Genomic DNA, 16,866 nt, shown 5'->3' on the forward strand with positions numbered 1-16,866 from the left:
GGACGGCCTCAGGGTCTGTGACGCAGCCATCCTCAGGTCCACAGACGGCCTGAGTCCAGCATCACTAGCGCAGCACGGCACAGCTCCTCACGGGAAAGCACACACTGACTGCAGAGCTCACCCCTTCCCCGCAGACGCGGTCGCGGGCCGGAAGCCGCGACCGTCATCCGTGAGCTGTGCCGCTTGCGGCACGCCGCTCTCCTCTCTGGCTTTCCATTTTGTACCTAAAGAAGCCATCCCCGCCCTCGTCCCTCACAAAGAGGGGCTCCGTGGGGGCCACAGCTGTGACAGCATGCAGTTAGAGGGCGTTAATCCAGGAAATACCAGAGCAGGCCTGTCCTCTGACCTCTGACCTGACACCGTCGGAGCCTGGCCGGCCTCCCTCTTCTGCCTCCACCCCTTGGCCTCAACTGCCCAGACACTCAAGCCAAGAGGCTCGCAGCAGCCCGCGGGCGTGGCCTCCCTCCTCTTCCCCTGCCACGTGCCCTCCCAGGGCACCCCGGGGCCGGCAGCCTGGGCGCCAGCGAGACTCTCAGGCCGTGTTCCCACGACGGGAGCCCCGGGTGGGAGGAAGCTCTACATGGGGACAGGCCGTGTGTCACCGCTGGCAGCTCGTCAGGTTGGATCTGAACCGCTCCCCTTTAAAAGCATGTACAAACGCACCCTCGAGCCTTGGAGATTTATGTCCCCATTGAGACTCAACTCTTTGGGAAAAACTTGGCCAAGGCACTTTCCCAGCTGCCCGAGCTCCCGCGGCCAGCTCCAGGGAGCGCCAGGAAGGAAGAGAGGGGCGCGGAGGAAGCGTGAGGAAGGCGGGCTCAGGAGGGAGAGGAGGAGGCGGAGGGGGTTCTTGGAGCCGCATGTGAGCACGGGCCGATTACGCACGGACACCCGTGGAGGCGCCGTGCACGACGAGCTTGCACAGCTTCCCCGCTTCTAAGTGCCCGGTTTGCCGCAGTCTGACAGGAAGGACAAAGAGAACGAAGCAGCTCCTCTCCAACGTCACCTCTTCCAACCTTGGGTGAGGAGCGTGCGGCGCGGGGTCCCGACGCTGCAGCGGCCCCGGGGGGAGGCCGGCCCTCCCGAGCGCCCGTCGGTGGGGACGGCAGCTCCTCCTGGAAGGGGCTGGGTGGCGAAGGCCCAGGTCCAAAGCCGCGTGGTCTCTGAGCAACGCCCACCTCTCAAGGGCCCACAGACACGGCGACACGCACACAACGGCCCGGCTCCGGGAAGACGGCGCTTGTGGATGCTGGAACCTGACCCCACGGAATCCCCACGCGCCTTCTGTGGGTTTCTCCGTGACCCGGGCGGGCCTCTCTGCATGGCCCTGCTGAGGAGTCGGCACTGAGGGGCCGCAGGCTGCCCCCTCGCCCCACGCCAGGGCTGCCAGGCGGTGGGTGCGCAGCAGGCCCGGAGCCTGATGTCCTTGGCCTGCCCGCCCCGTACCCTCCAAGTGACCTCGGGCAAGTTACTTCTTCTGTGACTTGGTTTTTCCCATAGGAAAAGTGACTGTTATGGGGAATAAATGAGAAAGGGCGAGTACAGGGCTCGGCACAGGCCCTCAGACGACAGCCGCCTCCAGGGTCACCAGCCCTCCTGATCTCACGCTCTCCCCGCCAGGAGGAAACTGAGAAAACCGGGCCATCTTCCGGGGGCCCCGTCCGCCCCAGGTCAAAGCTGGCTCATCTCCTGGCGTGAAGCTTGGCCCTGACGTGCTGTCACGAGGAGGGCCGGCAGGCTGCTCGGGGCCGCGGGCCACCTCCCTCTCAAGTTTCTGTGTCACAGCGTCTCCAGCAGGATATCCGCTCCACCCGACAGTAATTCGGGTGCTTCAGATCTAGTGGGTACTAGTTGCCAGCTACTGACCCCGAAGACACAGCAAACGGGCACAAAGAAGAACAGGCCTGGGTCAGGACTAATTGGATTGTTGCTACAAATTAAAAACTCATATCAGAGAGTGAGACCGCTCAGCAGTGAGGACCCCTCACGCCGCCGCGGTGAGAAAACGAGCCACATCTGCGAGCCTGTCTGCAGACCCACATCCAGGGACAGGCATCAAGTGCAGAAGATGCATTTTCTGGTTCTCCGGTGAAGACGAGCCCCCGCTCCCCTGCCGCCTCCTCGGCAAGCCCCCTGCTGGCAGTGGGGCTGGGGGTTTGGCCGTGGGAGGGCACATCCCCAGGCCCAGATCTGTGACAAGGAGGAGGGCAACACCCACCAAGAAGGGAGAGGGATGGAAAGACCCAGCAGGGGGTGGGCGGAGCGGGGCTGGGTCAGTGCCCCCCAGCGCTCGTTCTTGTCAGGTCCTGGGGCCGCGGTTCTCAGCCCAGCTGCACAACAGAACCAGCAGGGGAGCTCTGAACACACACCCGGGCCTTCGCCTCTGAGGGGTGTCTGGCACAAATGTGCTCAAGCCCCCAGGTGTCTGGAACGTGTGGCCCCTGCCCTTGGTCACCGTCACCCCAGGCGCAACCCGACTGCTCCAGGGACTAGGTTGCACTTGGATTGCTGTTGATCAAGACCCTGACCTCCCCCCAGAAACATGTGCGCGTCCACACACAAGTAGGCGTGGACCCGTCTGGCTGAGTGACCTGCGCTCCGTCTCTAGGGGAAGAGTCTCACCAAACCAACGGCAGCCCAGGCCAGGCCCCGGCCCTGGGTCGCCCCGGCCCATGCCGCCTCTGCAGACCACCGACCTTCACAGGAACCCGCGTGCAGGCTCTGGGGGGCGAGCGCAGAGCCCGGGACCAACAACAAGAGGGAACGTGCCTGGAGTGGAGGAGGGGAGGAGGGGGCAGGCCTAGAGCCCCTGGGGGTCCGAGCCCTCGATGGCCTCCGAGAGTCTGGCCACAACCCGGGTCAGGGCCCTGTTCTCAGCCTGCAGCTGCTCGTTCATCTGCTTCAAGGTCTGAATCTGTTTTAGCTGGTGGAGGTTCTGCAGAGAGTGAGACACGAGGGACAGACAAGCAGACAGAGACAAGACGGACCAGAGGAGAGAAAAGTGGGACAAAGAAATCACGTTGACATTTTGTTGACGTTTTGTTTTTGCTTTTAGTTTGCATGCAAGAAGGGAAAGGAGAGAGGCCAGAGGAATGGTGGGGGGGGGGGCGCGGCCCAGGGCGCCCGGAGCTTCTCCCAAGTCCAGCTGCTGCCCTGCTCTCCGCTCCTCTCCTCCGCTCCCCCATACTTGGCCCCCTACTCCCACTTGTTTTCTTTCTGTGTCTTTCTATTACCTCATTTATTTCTCATTTAAAAAAAAGGAACGAGGCAAAGAAGAGAGGGCCTGTTGTTGAAGTGTTTTCTGTGGGAGGCGCACCTACAGAAGACCCTCTACCTTTCCTGGAAGTATCATCGCCAGGCCTCCCCTGCTGCCCGGACGCCTGTTCCAGGATCAAGAACTGCCCACCTGCCCCCACCTGCTCCGGGAGGGTATGCACCAGGGAACCCATGGCAGATTATACTGTCTCTGCCCGGGTCACAGAGAGGCTGGGAGCTACTTAAAGCTGCCACAGACAGCCTCCTGCGTGGAATCACAGCTCTGCACAAAGGTGGAGGGCATCGTGTCCAACGAAAATGGACCGGTGACCGATACCCTTGCCAGTCCAGCTGTTAGCATGTGTTGCAAATGGAACAGAACAACCCGCCCAAAGCCATGCTTCCCAATCCCCGTGTCCCACGAAGGATCTAAAGCCGGCAATAAACTGAGTCCTATCCAGGCCTGCTTCCTGTCACTAGTCCTTCCTAAGAGTTCTCTGACCCTGAAGCTGAGGCCACAAGCTCTGGGAGAGAGAACGGTCTTGTCATGCGAACGGGGCTTCACAGACAGAGATGACAATCCTGTGGGCTGTGGTGACTACAGACAGGTCGCCGGGCACCAGAGGAAGTCTCTCCTGCCCACGTGGACAGGAAGGACAGAAATGAAAGATGGGAGGAGTTATAGCTGTTTGGGAGTGAAAGAAGCAAGAAAATGAAAGGCAGCATGAAGATGAAAACAGTGAAAAGGAAAAACAAGCAGAGACAAACGGCTGCATCTCTTTCCCCACAGAGGCAGCATCGCCACCGTGGGAAAAGGGAGGGTAGCCACACAGTTCTGAGAAGCCTGCAGCGGCCGGGAGAGGACAGAGAAGGTCGTGGGGCAGCCTGCGGGACCAAATTTAAGAACCAATGGAGAGTCCCTGACTCTCACCCTTCTTTGGGTCGACACTGGACCGAAGCTTTCAAGGCAGTCACGGTCCTTACGTGAAGCGGTCCTTGCCTCCTGGTAATTAACGTTAAACTAGGAGGACGATTCCGGTGAACTTGTGCACAGGCAGGCAGAGGGGGAAGAATGTGGCCATAAAGGCAGGAAGCTGCCGTGGGAGCGAGGCTGAGAACAAGGCGTGGTGGGGAGGCGGTGGGAGGGCACAGAGCAGGGTGGCCGGGCAGGCTGCCAGGGCAAGGAGATTGAAAAATCCGAGAGCAATCTCATCTCAATCTCCTCCCATGCGCGGGCCTGGGGCAAGGGGAGGAGGCGCCACGGGAAAGCTCTCCGCCCGACGCAAGCATGCTGACCCGCACGCCCGGCGGAGGCTGGGACACGACCCCGCTCCAGCCCAGCCCGCGTGCGCTTCTCCTGGGGAGAGTCCATAAACACCTACCTTCCCAAGTAAAGACCAGAAAGGCGCAGCCTATGTCACTACCACGGAGCCCCACACCCCACGCGCGAGCCCACCTTACGGCTCCCGGAGGCGGGGAACAGGCCCGAGTCCCTCTCTGTCCCTGAGCGCCCGGCTCCTCAGGGCTCACTGGAGGCCACAGCCCCTGCTCCCTGTGGGCCACGCCCGGAGGGGCTGAGCATCTGTACAAACTGGACCAGCTCCACTTGCCCTCAGCTCAACCGGGCCCGGGTGCGACCAGCACCTGTGCTGCGGCCGGCTACCGAGCACCCACGCGTGTCCCCAGACTGCTGTCTGCGTGCAGGGCCCGAAAGCTGACCAAGCATCCCGAGCCTCCTGCAGCCAGCACGCCAGCTTCACGATGCTTGAGCCTGTACGTCTGAAGCCTCTGTCCCCAAAGAGGGTCCAGGTCGGCTGGCGGGCGGCTGGCACGGCCCCCCCAGTCCCTGGGTGGAGCGGGGCTGTCTGCTCACCTGGCCAGGCTTCGAGCTGAGCGAACGCGCTCAGGGCTGAGCCGGCAGGAGCTTCTCCCCCAGGGGTCTGCGACTGGCAATGCAGAACAAGGGCAGCTGACTCATGAACAAATTTTTTAACTAAAAGAAGATTGGCTTTCAATCAGTATACCTACTGGTATGGGGCCTAGACGGTCATGGCCGGGCTCCGCCTGAATTTGAGGTGGGCCAGCACACGACCCGGGGCTGAGCGGGGCACGAGCTTCCATGTACCTGACCTCCATTGAGGAAAGAAAAGGACTCACGACCTCGTTCATGAAATCTCAGCCCGAGAGGCTGATGAGACAGAGAGAAAGACGCACCTGCCCCAGCCCATGGCCCCAAGGGTGCCTGGCGCCTCTGTACTCAGAGAGGGAATCAGGGGTGGGGGGGAACCCAGCTGCTCCCCCTCGGCTTGCAATCCGGCCCTCGTGTGGGGCTGAATGGATGAGAAAGCACCTCCCGGCTGGAGGGTACGAGGCGGCCTGGGCCCTCAAGGACCCTACAAGGCAACAGCTCGGGCCTTATCCACGCTCCTGATCAGCGTTTGGGCCATTTCTTAATGAGCATCCTGTTAGTTGCCAACAGACAGTATAACACAAGGGCTTCCAAAATGGAGGAGCCCCTGCACAATGTGAGCTGTGGACCTGCCATTCAGACCTGTCCAGCCTGCGAACGTGCTCTGAGTGGCAGGTGAGGTGGGCCTAGAGAAACCAGCAGCTGGAGAAGCAAAACCACCAGCTATTTTTGCTTCTGGCTGTTCTTGAGACGTAGGCGGCACTGCCTGACACCGCGTGTGGGCGTCCCGGCGTGTCCGGGATGGGGAGCGTGGAGCGCGCACAGGGCTTGCCCCTCCCACGTGCGGCAGCCACGCAGACCAACAGGATTCCGGGCATTTGACCTTGTTGAGCCCTGAGCAACTTTTTTCAGTAAAGAACCAACCTTCTCAGGCCACGGGAGCAGTAAACGTCTCTCGCAGAGGGCTCCTGGCCTGAGGGCTCTGCTCACACTTCCAGGAGCCAGAGGCATGTGTTTCACGGGGGAAGATCCGCCGAGGGAGGAAAGCAGCCAAGCGGCACCCAGCCACCGCGGCCGGCCCCACGCGCTGCAGCCCTGAGGCCCGGGTCCATGCACTCCCACATGCACTCCCTCTCCCCTCCCCTGGGCAGCGCGAGTGCGGCTCCCAGGACGCGCTGCCCGATGGTCACCGTCCCCGGGGAGGGAGATGTGGCTGAATATTCCAGGGGCAAGGGCGGGGCAGGAGACCAACAGCAGAACCAGCCTGCCCTCCACGGAGGACTGGCTCCACCCGCGTGCCTTCCTGGCTCCGCTTCCCAGGCTCTCCCCCGGGGCCAGGAGCTGAGGACCCGGCTTCGGACTTTCACCCGTCCCTCCCTCGGGATGAAGCTGCTGCTGAGAAAACCTTACGAGTTCCGCTCAGGCCTGCCTCCAGCCTGATGCACGACGTCCCCTTACACCAAAGGCCACGTCTGTCCCCAGAGGGGCTGTGAGGGGCCCCAGGGGCGCCGGGCGAGCTGAGAGCCGGGGTAGGGGCCGCGCACAGGCTCGCCTCGTCCTCACCATGCCGCACCCCTCACGGCTGCCCTGACCCGCCCGCAGGCCTGGGTGCAGGCACACGGCAAGCGCGCCTCTCCATACCTTCATCTCCTCCTCCATCTCCGACATCTTCCGCTCCAAGGCTCGCCTCTCCTGTTCAACACAACCAAACTGCTGAACATCTGACAGATTTGGAAAGGAGTCAAAACCCTGCCCCCCACCCCACCCCCAACTTACCCGGACCCCAAAGCCATGGGGATAAAACTTAGCTGCTTTCCAAATTAAACACAACCGGGGGAGATGGGAACCCATTACACGCCCAGGGTCAAGTCAAAGCTAGGGTTCATCGATAAATTTGAGTTTTCCCAACCCGAGAATGTCAACCCCAGAAGGACACTCTGAGAGTGGTCAGCGGGGGTCAGCAGTTGGCCCGGAGCTGCCCCACCTCGGTCAGGGCCAGCAGGATGTCTGCTCTTCTTAGGGCTGGAGTCCTGGGACCTCGACCTGGGGCAGAGGGTCCTGCTGAAGCTCCCCCTCTGTTCAAAGGGACGGGAAGGGTCCAGAGGCCTGGACCACACGCCGTGGCAGGCGAGCCTGCGCAGTTCCGCTTTCCCAGGGCGACGCGGACGGCCCCCTGAGGACCCTCCCGCCCCGAGCTCTCAGGAGACCGAAGCACCAGCAACCAAACTGCTCTGCAGAGTCAGGCAGAGAGGAGAGACGCCCCCTGGGATGGGATGCGCAGGCGCCCGCCTCCTTCAGACGGTGTCCTCCCCCCACGCACACGCACCCGCTTCTCCATCTCCAGCACCGACGACCGGTCGGCGGTCTTGTCTTGTTTCTGCTGGTGCAAACGGAAGGAACACATTGTTACTGGAGTGTCTCAGGGCCAGAGGGCCCGTCTAGTCCAGCCCACCGGGCGCCCCGACATGTGGCCCAACCCACGGGTCCTGATGTCACAGAGACGCAGTCGCCGCCCTTCCGAGTTCACAGAATCCCCACCGGGAGTGGAGGCAGCAGCAGTGCTCCCAGGAGTGTGACACGGTCACAAGTGAAGAGGCGTTACCACACACACACACACACACACACACACACACACACCATACACACCACACACACACACACCACACACACAATACATATACACACACACACATACACACCACACACACACACACACACACACACAAGGCCAACCATCTTCTCCCCCCTCACCGCCCCTCCCTCACCTCTTTCTCGAATCTCAGGCCCAAAGGAAATGAAAGTGCCTTTCCTCCTGTAAAGTCTGAGCGCCAGGCACTCTTCTGAGTGACCCCTTCCCGCTCTGCTCCTTCTGTTTTGGGGACCGAGGCTGCGATTTTCAGGGAGGACGGGCTGCCAGAGCCTCTCAGGGGTCCATTCACGGGACCTGCCCTGCTTTGGACAGAACTTTCACTGTTTTATCCCCTGGGCTTCCAGGTAAGATTAGAACTTGATTCTGGATCATCTTCTACTTTAACATAAATTTTGCAGAGGAGCTAAAAACATTTAGCTGCCACAGCTACAAAGCAGAGAACAGCTTCAGGGAACGACTCTTAAAAAGGGCAGGGAAGTGACCCCTGAGTCCCTTTTGGGCAGAATTTCTTACAATCAATAGATAGTTAATGACGACAGAGTGACTACTTTATGCCTAGTACCAGGCATGGAAACATTTAATAAGCACAGAAATTACGCTGGTCTTACTGAGGAGGTTTCTTTTTCAAAAAATTAAGGACTAGCTGGAACTGGCAGTAAATTGGGATTTCTGGCTCCAGTCCTGGGCTCTCACCATCTGCTCTGAAGGTCACAGCCGCGGCCTGTCTGCACCACAAGCCTCTCTTCCCTAAGCCTGAGCAGCGTAGAAGCCGTGCCGATTTCACTACTTGGTTCACCTACACAAAGAGAACTTAACTAGTTCTCTTCGACAAAGAACTAATTTTGTTTTGCCCTGTCTTAACCCTAACCCCTCCGAGTTCGGATGGACCTTTCATGGGAACACGCCGTGTGTGCACGTGGTAACTGTTTCCACACGGATGTGTGGCGTCGACAGGCCTCCCCTCCACTGTCCTGCCGAACGGTCCAATTTTGGTAAAGAGCAGAGGCTTGGTTTGTAGCACCACCGTTTCTTCTGAATTCTAGTAACTTGTATTTGGCAAAACTCAGTATATTCCAACACACCCAGCAAAGCAGGTGGCTAGAAAGTCAATGCTCTTCCCCAGCGGCTAAAAGGCTGAGGTTATTTTCAATGCCCTCTGTGCAATCTGTGTCCCCGGCTCGCGACTCCAAAGCCGAGACCCCAAAGCGCAAAGGATGCACTGTTGGGGCTTCTGCAGAGGAGGGAGCGGGGCGGGCGGGCCGTGGCTCCTGGCAGGACCAGCCCGTGCTGGTTCAGGACCAAGTTGGCCCCGGCCGCCACAACCAGGCGGGGCCCTTCCACGATGACAATGATGGACGGGCAGCTCCCAGGACAGGCCCACTCTGCGCTGGCCGAGCCCTTCAGGAAAGCGCAGCCCCTAGGGCGCCAGCACCCCTGCCTGCCCGGGGGTGTTGGGAAGGCACTGGCCCGAGCCCCACATGCTCACTGCCGTCGATCCCAGCGTTTTCGTCTCTGCTTTTGGATCCCACCCTGGGGTGGAACCGACAGCCAGCTCTGGTCTTCATCTGAGCTTCCCGGTGACAGTCCAAATTCTCATGCCCAGGCCTCCAGGCGGCTTCCTGCTGACCCAGCAATAACCCAAGACAGGGCTCGCGCCAGCCTTCAGTGAGGGTCTATCTCCCTGGCGATGAGTGCACTGCCCGCTATGTGCCACTAATTAAACCAGGCCTGGCAGCGAGAGGAAGAGCTTTATCTGGTTCCTTGTTCCGGCACAGGTGCTGCAGGACAGAACCCAACGTCCCAATGACACCTTCGTCCCGGGTTTGCTGTGACCAAACCACGACCGACAAGGCAGGAGGCACACGCTGCCCACGACCAAGCCCTGACGCCGGCCCACGCTCTCCGCTAAGAAATGAGCAGATGACCCGTCAGAGTAATTACTAGCACTCGGGGGCCAGGAACGGTCCACTGGACCATCAGTTTCCAATTTTAAGTTCAACGCGGTGCGAACCCCAAACCAAATCTCTGGGAGGGGGAGGGCTGACCTGATTACCTCGCCCCCTCCCCTCTCCCCCTCCTCACCTGGGCCATCTTCTCAAGCTTGGATTTCACGTCTGCCAGCTCGAGCTGGGCCTCCTGAAGTTTTGTCTTCAGTTTCTGGTTTTCGGTCAGGGCGCTCTCGTAGAGCTGGGGGAGGGAGAAGAGGGAGTCAGGTCCCCACCCTGTGGGCGGAGCAGGAAGACAGAAGGGCCCAGGGACAGAGGATATTCAGACAAGGGCTCTGGCTCTCCTGCCGCTGGAACCCTGAGGTCCCAGGTGCTGAACACAAATGATGCTCCACTGTCAACAGTGTTACTGCCCAGGAGGCGGGGTGGGGCAGGGAAGGCCGTCCACCACCTCCAGCAGGGAGGGCATTGTCCACCACCTCCAGCAGGGAGGGCATGCGCATGGCTTAAAGACGTGGCTCCCACACAAAAGAGGCTTCCTTTTGGAGCCGCCCTCCTGTGTATCCATCTTAGCCAAGTTCTGTTCAACAAAACATTTTCTTAACAAAAAAGTTTTTTCCTGGCATCTTAAGCACTTGAAAGGGCAGGTTTTTGAGCCGTCCCTGGAGCTGGGTTCTCTCCCTCAAGAACCAAAGGCAACGCACCACAAAATGATGGAAACCCCCCAAACCAGACTGTTACTATTTACCGTTGCCGAGAAGTATCTGGTTGATGTTCACAGGACCTCATTAAAAGCACGTTTGTTAAAAATATCAGAGTCCATCAAGTGATTCTCCGGGCCCAGGCAATCAGCATTACTCTTATTTCCCTTTCCACAATCCTTAACCCTTACTTTTTCCTACACCTCTAAATGTCTGACTTAGGTGCATTTTTACTGCACTGAGAGCAATACGTGAAGGGGTCTTCATTCAGCTGGTTGAGAGGGGGGTAAACGTGCTGACCGTTAGCATCTGTCGCTGGAGCACCTTCCCTCCCACCTCTCAGCAAGGAAGAGGCAGGAGGGTCGAGTGGAGGGGACCCCTGCGCGGGGACCCGGGAGCCCCCACCTTTCTGTAGTCCCTGCTGCTGTCTTCCCCTGCGCGGCTGCTCAGGGTGGCCAGGCGGGCCTCGCGGGCCTCCCGGCGGGCTCTGGCCGAGGCCCGCTCGCTGCTGGCGTCACTGCCTCCCAATTCCAACCTGTGGGAGACACAGTAAAGGTACAAGTGGCTTCCGAGAACGAAAAGGTGGAGGGAGGTGATGCTTAAGGGCAGTGGGCGCCTTTCCTAAGATGTGCTTGAGCGCTCTGGCCAGAACAGGCCCGGGCCTCCCCGCCTGCCGAGGGCACTGCTCGGGGGAGGAGGCCAGCACCCACCCAGCATGGAGCTGACTCGGGAGGTCGGTGGTGTGGCTGTGTGCCGACGGCAAGCGCAGAGCTTCTCAAACTAGCTTAGGGCCAAACAGCTTCCCTCAAGAGCATGCTTTTAAACGCAGAAGTTTCTGGGATCTCAGTGGCTCTTAGAAAATGGTTCCAATGAAGTGCCAATGAGCCAGAAACACACGGGCCTGGAGCTGCAAGCGGGGGCGGGTGAGGGTGGCAACCTGGGCTCAGCAGGCCGGCTGGAGCCCCAGAGGTGTCGGGGGCGCCACCCGGTGCCGGGACAGCTCACGGTGCACCCTCTCCTCTGGACGCCACACCTGTGACAGGACTTCATGTCTCGTAGCGACTGCACTTTCGGGGCGGACGGTGGCTTCGTCCCAGTACTGACTGGTCCGTGAGTGGAAGGGCCTCTCAGCCGACCTCCTGCTTAAGTGGACGGATGACTCGCACCCTGGTCCTTCACACTGGTTCCTATTTTTCTGGCACTTTGCTCTTTCCAAGCTAAAAGGCGGCCCACGGAAGGGCCACGTGCAAACCAGCCCTCCAGGGCTCTACCCCTGAACCGGGCGGTGTGAAGAGTCCCAGCTGTGGAGCTTCCGCCCGCGTTCCTGTCCTGCAGGGGCCATGCGGGGGTGGGGTGGGGGTGGACTAGGTACCAGAAGAGGCTGAGCAGGGGTGGGGGCAAAGCTGCTGATGACACCAAGGGCTGTCTTTTCCTCACAGAGGTGCTCAGTCCTACAACATTTTCTACTGCATTCTTTTCCTTTTTATAGTTAAAAAATCTTTTGTAAATAGAAATCTCTTTATTCACTTTCCTGATTGCAAAAGCAATACATGCATGTTGAACAGTTTAAGCATTGGAACTAAAGTGTCTAAAATAGAAAGTGAAAGTCACCCCACGGTCCTGCCCAAGGAACAATCTCTACCAACAGTTCAGTTCATATCCTTGCAGGATGTTAAACAGGGATGTCAAAATAAATATTTCTGTAAATAAAACCAGAGAATACCTTCTGTGGTCTCTCCCCTACACCTACGCACTCACGACTGCAGGCATCTCACCATGTAAGTAAAAACACATTTGCCTCGTTAAAAAAAAATGACTGCGTAGCCTTCCACTGTATGGCTGTATGACAGTTTAATCCTCTATTGATAGACACATATTGTTTTAAATTTTTTAGCTACTGTAAATAATGCTACAATAAGACTTGTCTGTCAATCTTAGTGTATTTGTTATTTTCTTAGGATAAAATCTTAGCAGTGGAACTGTTTGGTCAAGAGATAAATAATATTTTAAATGCAGATATATATGTTACCATACTGCCCTCTAGAGAGGTTTAAAACTTTTCAATCCAATAGGAGAAATATCTTACTGTTGTTCATTTTAATGCTTTAAAATCATTATGGAGGTTCAATACCTTTGATTATTTATCTTAGTTTCTGAAGGGCCTATTCATAGCCTTTGTTAATCTTTGCCTCATTATATTGCGGGAGCATCCTACATACACTGGGGCTTTTAAAACTATCTAACATAGGTTGCAAAAAATGTTTTTCCCCACTTTCCTTTTTGTCTCTTTTAATAGCAGAGATTTAAAATTTTACGTAATTAGAATGATTCTTTCTCCACTGAGTTGGAAAGTCATACATGACTTTTGGGGGCTGTCGACTGTGTTCTAGAATCTCACTGTTTTAACTGCTACAGTTTTATAGCATATTTTGAAGTCTGCAGGAAAATTTATTTTCACAAATGGTCATTATAATGTAAGAGAGTTCACAAGAAATTAACTGTAGCAAACAAAACACCACTCTCCACCAATTCTGCAAAGCGAATTTTCTGCTGGGTTAGTTGGAAATTATATTTATCCTAAGCTGGTGCTTGGTGAGAGGGCAAGCAAAGGAAGAATACACGCAAGTTTGTAAATTTTAAAATATATTAATAAGGTAGAACCAGCTCAATTATTAAACAAATTATGAAACTCATTTGCCCTATGGTATCCTGTAACTACATCTTCCCAATCTCCTCTTAATTTCATCATCAGAGGAACAGTGAAAAATGGGAGATTCAAACTCTGACTCCACATTCTCTATTATTTTATAATAATAAAATAACGCGAGCTTTTCTCTAGTTGCAGCAAGCAGAGGCTACTCTTCGCTGCAGCACATAGGCTTCTCATTGCAGTGGCTTCTCTTGTTGTGGAGCATGGGGTCTAGGCGCCCAGGCTCAGCAGTTGTGGCTCACAGGCTCTAGAGCGCAGGCTCAGTAGCTGCGGCGCGTGGGCTCTAGAGCGCAGGCTCAGTAGTTGCGGCACAGGGGCTTAGTTGCTCCGCAGCATGTGGGATCTTCCCAGACCAGGGCTTGAACCTGTGTCCCCTGCATTGGCAGGCAGATTCTTAACCACTGCGCCACCACGGAAGTCCCAGTCTCTATTATTTTATTTTATTCTCCAGGAAGATCAATTTTGTACCCTTAGGTACTAGGTGAAAAATTACAGAGGATCATTCCCCAAACTCTGATATGCTTAACTTTTCAGCAACTGCAAAACAGGTCTTTGGTTCACTGGATAAACTATTCCTGGGCCCCATGTGGGTACAGGGAACAGTGTCAGGTTCCCTGAACCAGCCAGTCAGGCTGGCCTCTCCTCTGCCCTGAGTGCCCTTCTGTACTTCCATCCCGCCCCTGAGACGGCCTGTCCAGTCATCTGTACGCTACACGAAGGTGAGGACACTAATGTCTCCCTAGCCCTGGCTGGGGGGAGCGGGCACGGTGCTCGGGGAACCAACATGGAGGTGGGATGCAGCGTGACTGGACAGAGGGGCCCGTGTGGGGGCCGAAGGGAGCTGCTTGTGACTGTGGGGCTGTGGAAATGAGACAGGAGGATGGAGAGAGGCTGTTACACTAGGCAAAACCACGTGCAACCACACATGCGTCTACTCACGAGTGTGAGGCAGGCAAGGTCTTACCTAGAAAGTCGTTCATGCTGGAGAAACAAGAGACAAACAAAAAAATCAGCATTAGCAAGGGACTGACATTTATTATTTCCGTTTACAAATGTACTCTTCAAATCAGACGTCTCAGCTTCACGGCTGAAGACAGGGGTGCAGCCTCACAGTGTGAGAAAAGGCTCCTCGGCTAAGCGCCCACGCCTGTGCCCACAACTTGCGAGACTTGAGGCTTTGGGAGCACATCTCATTAAACTAGAGTCCAGCAACGTGTGAAATGATCACCCGCCCTGCCACCTACCAAGCCGTCCTGTGTCCCAGGACTGCCTGGGCCTGCGTGACAGGCTGCCTCTCTGGATCTCAGCGTCCATTCTACCCACCTCCCTCCACTCACACCCTCGGCCCTGCCCGTGTGAACACGGTATCCATGGCTGTGAAGGTCCAGGACGGTCCCCACTTCCTCCCAGGTCCCTAGTGAAGGGAGAGGAGAGCGGGGGAAAGGCCCACACCCATCCCTAGGATGGTGGTAAAAAAACGAAAAGAGTAACAAAGTACTGAGATCTCAGAAGAAAGGAGTTTACAGATTTGACCTCTGAGCTCGGTTACCTATGGTCGCTGCAAACAACAATGATTATGCCTGTTTTACATTTATTTTTAATCACAGATGACCTTTACCCTATCTCCACTTTTTTATAAAAAGAACTGAGGCCAAAAAAAAACCTCAATTGATTTAAATGTATTTTTTTTTCCTCCTTTGAGGTGTTAAAGAATAACAAAATCCTCAAGGGCAGACAAAAGAAGGAAGACGAGAAACCAGGCCCGATTACCTAACAGGAGCAGCGAACCCCTGCTCCTCTGGCCGTCGCCTGGGGACACTGCTCTGTTGAAGGTCACACCGCGTGAGGGCCCCACATACCGCACCCTGAAGCCGCCCAGGGGGGCAGAGCGCCAGCACTGCTGGCTGGAGGGACCAACCAGGTGACCTCGCTGCAAGGTGGCTTTTCCCCGTGGACTTCTGTCTTGAACCCGGGGCTTCCATTCATCAGTCCTCTCGTGGGCTTTTCCAAAACGTCCTCAGCCTAACCTCAGTCTGGGAGGTTCTCTCTCCAGAGGCCTAGAGCTGGGCCTTCTTCCATGAATTGTAAAAAGTCCCCCAGGTGACCCATCATGCAGCCCAGGTTAAGCACCACTAACCATGGGCTTTTTAATGTGAAGACGTGTCCCATCTGAGGCGGAGGAATCGGTGAGAGACCGTGCGCTGTGTCTGTAACGTTCTCCTACACTGGAATCGGGCACCCTAAAACGTGTGAGTCTGGGATTCAGGAATTCTCCTGTCTCACATTTATGATATCCCATCAATCACTGCTTTTACCAACATTAACTAAGGGTTGTTTTTCTCTGACTTGAAGACTTTTGTCAAAAAAGAAACTAAATTTTAGCCACGTCTCAAGAATTACTTAATATATAAAAACGCTTCCAGTGTGCTCAGTGGTGCTGAGGTTTCCCCCGGTGGCCATGCCCACCTGCCAGCTCTGTGCTGAGAGCTGGCCTTGGTGGTGCCCGGGGGCCGCGGGGGGCATTCACAGCCCAGGGGGACTGCCCAATGGGACACGCCCCAGACCCGTGAGTAACTGAGGCCAAACTCCATCCCAGGCGACGCCAGGGGCCCTACTGAACTGAAGGACTGCGGAGAGCAGGGCCCGTAGGGGAGGCCCCGAGGAGGGGCAGCAGGGAAGCTGTGTGAGAGCAGTGCCGATGGGCCCGTCTGAGCAGCGCGGGGCAGACGGGGAGGAGGGGCAACAGAGGACAGCGCGGAGTCCGGGGCCCCTTCCCGGCAGAAATGGACGAGAAGATGATGCTTGGGAAACGCGCACACACACACATCCAAGGTCTCCCCGCACCCCCCTCCCTGCGGCTTGGCCACCGCCTCACTCCCAGTGACGCCCTCAGGGCCTGCACTGCTCACCAAACACCCAGCCGACAGCTCAGCCTTCGGGAAGGGGCCTGCCGGCCTCAGCATCGGCTGGGCCTGGGAACCAGTCTCTGTTCTGACATCTAGACCAGCGACTCCTCAACGCCCTGCCAGCTCCGCCTCGCTTCGCAGCTGTAAACGCACCACACTGGCTGCTGCTGGTTAGAGCAGCAAGTTAACTCAGGACCTGGGAGACCGGGGTGGGGCGGGGGGGGACTGAGCTCACAGGCTCCCGTCCATTCTCTCGTGGCTTCTGGGCAGAACGGCCTTTCTCACGCTCCATCGCCCCCATGGGAGAGCCTCTGTGAGCCTCCCACGCCCTCCCCAGGCACGGAGAACGACCCCTTTACAACCTCGCCAGCTTGCCCCACGCCTTGGTCGTCTTCTCCCACAGAAACCCAAGCACACCTGTGCCCAGGGCGCAGACGGGGGCCTGGCGACGTGACCGACAGACGTGTCTGTTTACCGACTCGGTGGTGCCCAGACCGTGGGATCTCACTTGAGGGTGCGGTAACATCCTCTCTGTAAGAACGTGATTTGTGGGGGGAAATTTTACTACATGTCCAGCTTTCAGTCTGCCGTGCCGACGCTGGCAGCGGCCTCTCTAAGTGAAGAAAGTTCTCCCTTTCATTAAGGCAGGGAAATCTGGCTTCTCCCAGGCCTCAGTCTGAGCCATTCTGTAGTATCAAAGCATACTACTCATCTCCACTGACCGACTCCTACCAGAGCACCGGGTAACTAACCTTTCCCACTCGGGATGGCCTGGAAGTACTGCGGAGC

The 16,866-nt window shown here is 57.1% G+C and overlaps 1 protein-coding gene across 18 annotated transcripts in view; it reads right to left on the reverse strand.

Annotated features, from left to right (window-relative positions):
* PPP1R12B (protein phosphatase 1 regulatory subunit 12B) overlaps window positions 1-16,866 on the reverse strand; it is a 209,199-nt gene that overhangs the window by 17,350 nt on the left and 174,983 nt on the right. For 15 of the 18 annotated variants that reach the window (XM_060125997.1, XM_060125971.1, XM_060126005.1 and 12 more), the window contains 6 exons: window positions 14,136-14,152; window positions 10,867-10,996; window positions 9,897-10,001; window positions 7,491-7,544; window positions 6,806-6,856; window positions 2,770-2,935 (listed from right to left, as the gene is read on the reverse strand). In XM_060125997.1, coding sequence (XP_059981980.1) covers window positions 2,801-2,935; window positions 6,806-6,856; window positions 7,491-7,544; window positions 9,897-10,001; window positions 10,867-10,996; window positions 14,136-14,152 — 492 coding nt within the window. In that variant the 3' untranslated portion in view covers window positions 2,770-2,800. The remainder of the gene's footprint in view (window positions 1-2,769; window positions 2,936-6,805; window positions 6,857-7,490; window positions 7,545-9,896; window positions 10,002-10,866; window positions 10,997-14,135; window positions 14,153-16,866) is intronic. The other 3 variants (XM_060125964.1, XM_060125987.1, XM_060125979.1) reach the window with 3 other exon arrangements.

This window comes from Lagenorhynchus albirostris, chromosome 2 (genome assembly GCF_949774975.1).
Source record: "Lagenorhynchus albirostris chromosome 2, mLagAlb1.1, whole genome shotgun sequence".
NCBI classification, from domain to species: domain Eukaryota; kingdom Metazoa; phylum Chordata; class Mammalia; order Artiodactyla; family Delphinidae; genus Lagenorhynchus; species Lagenorhynchus albirostris.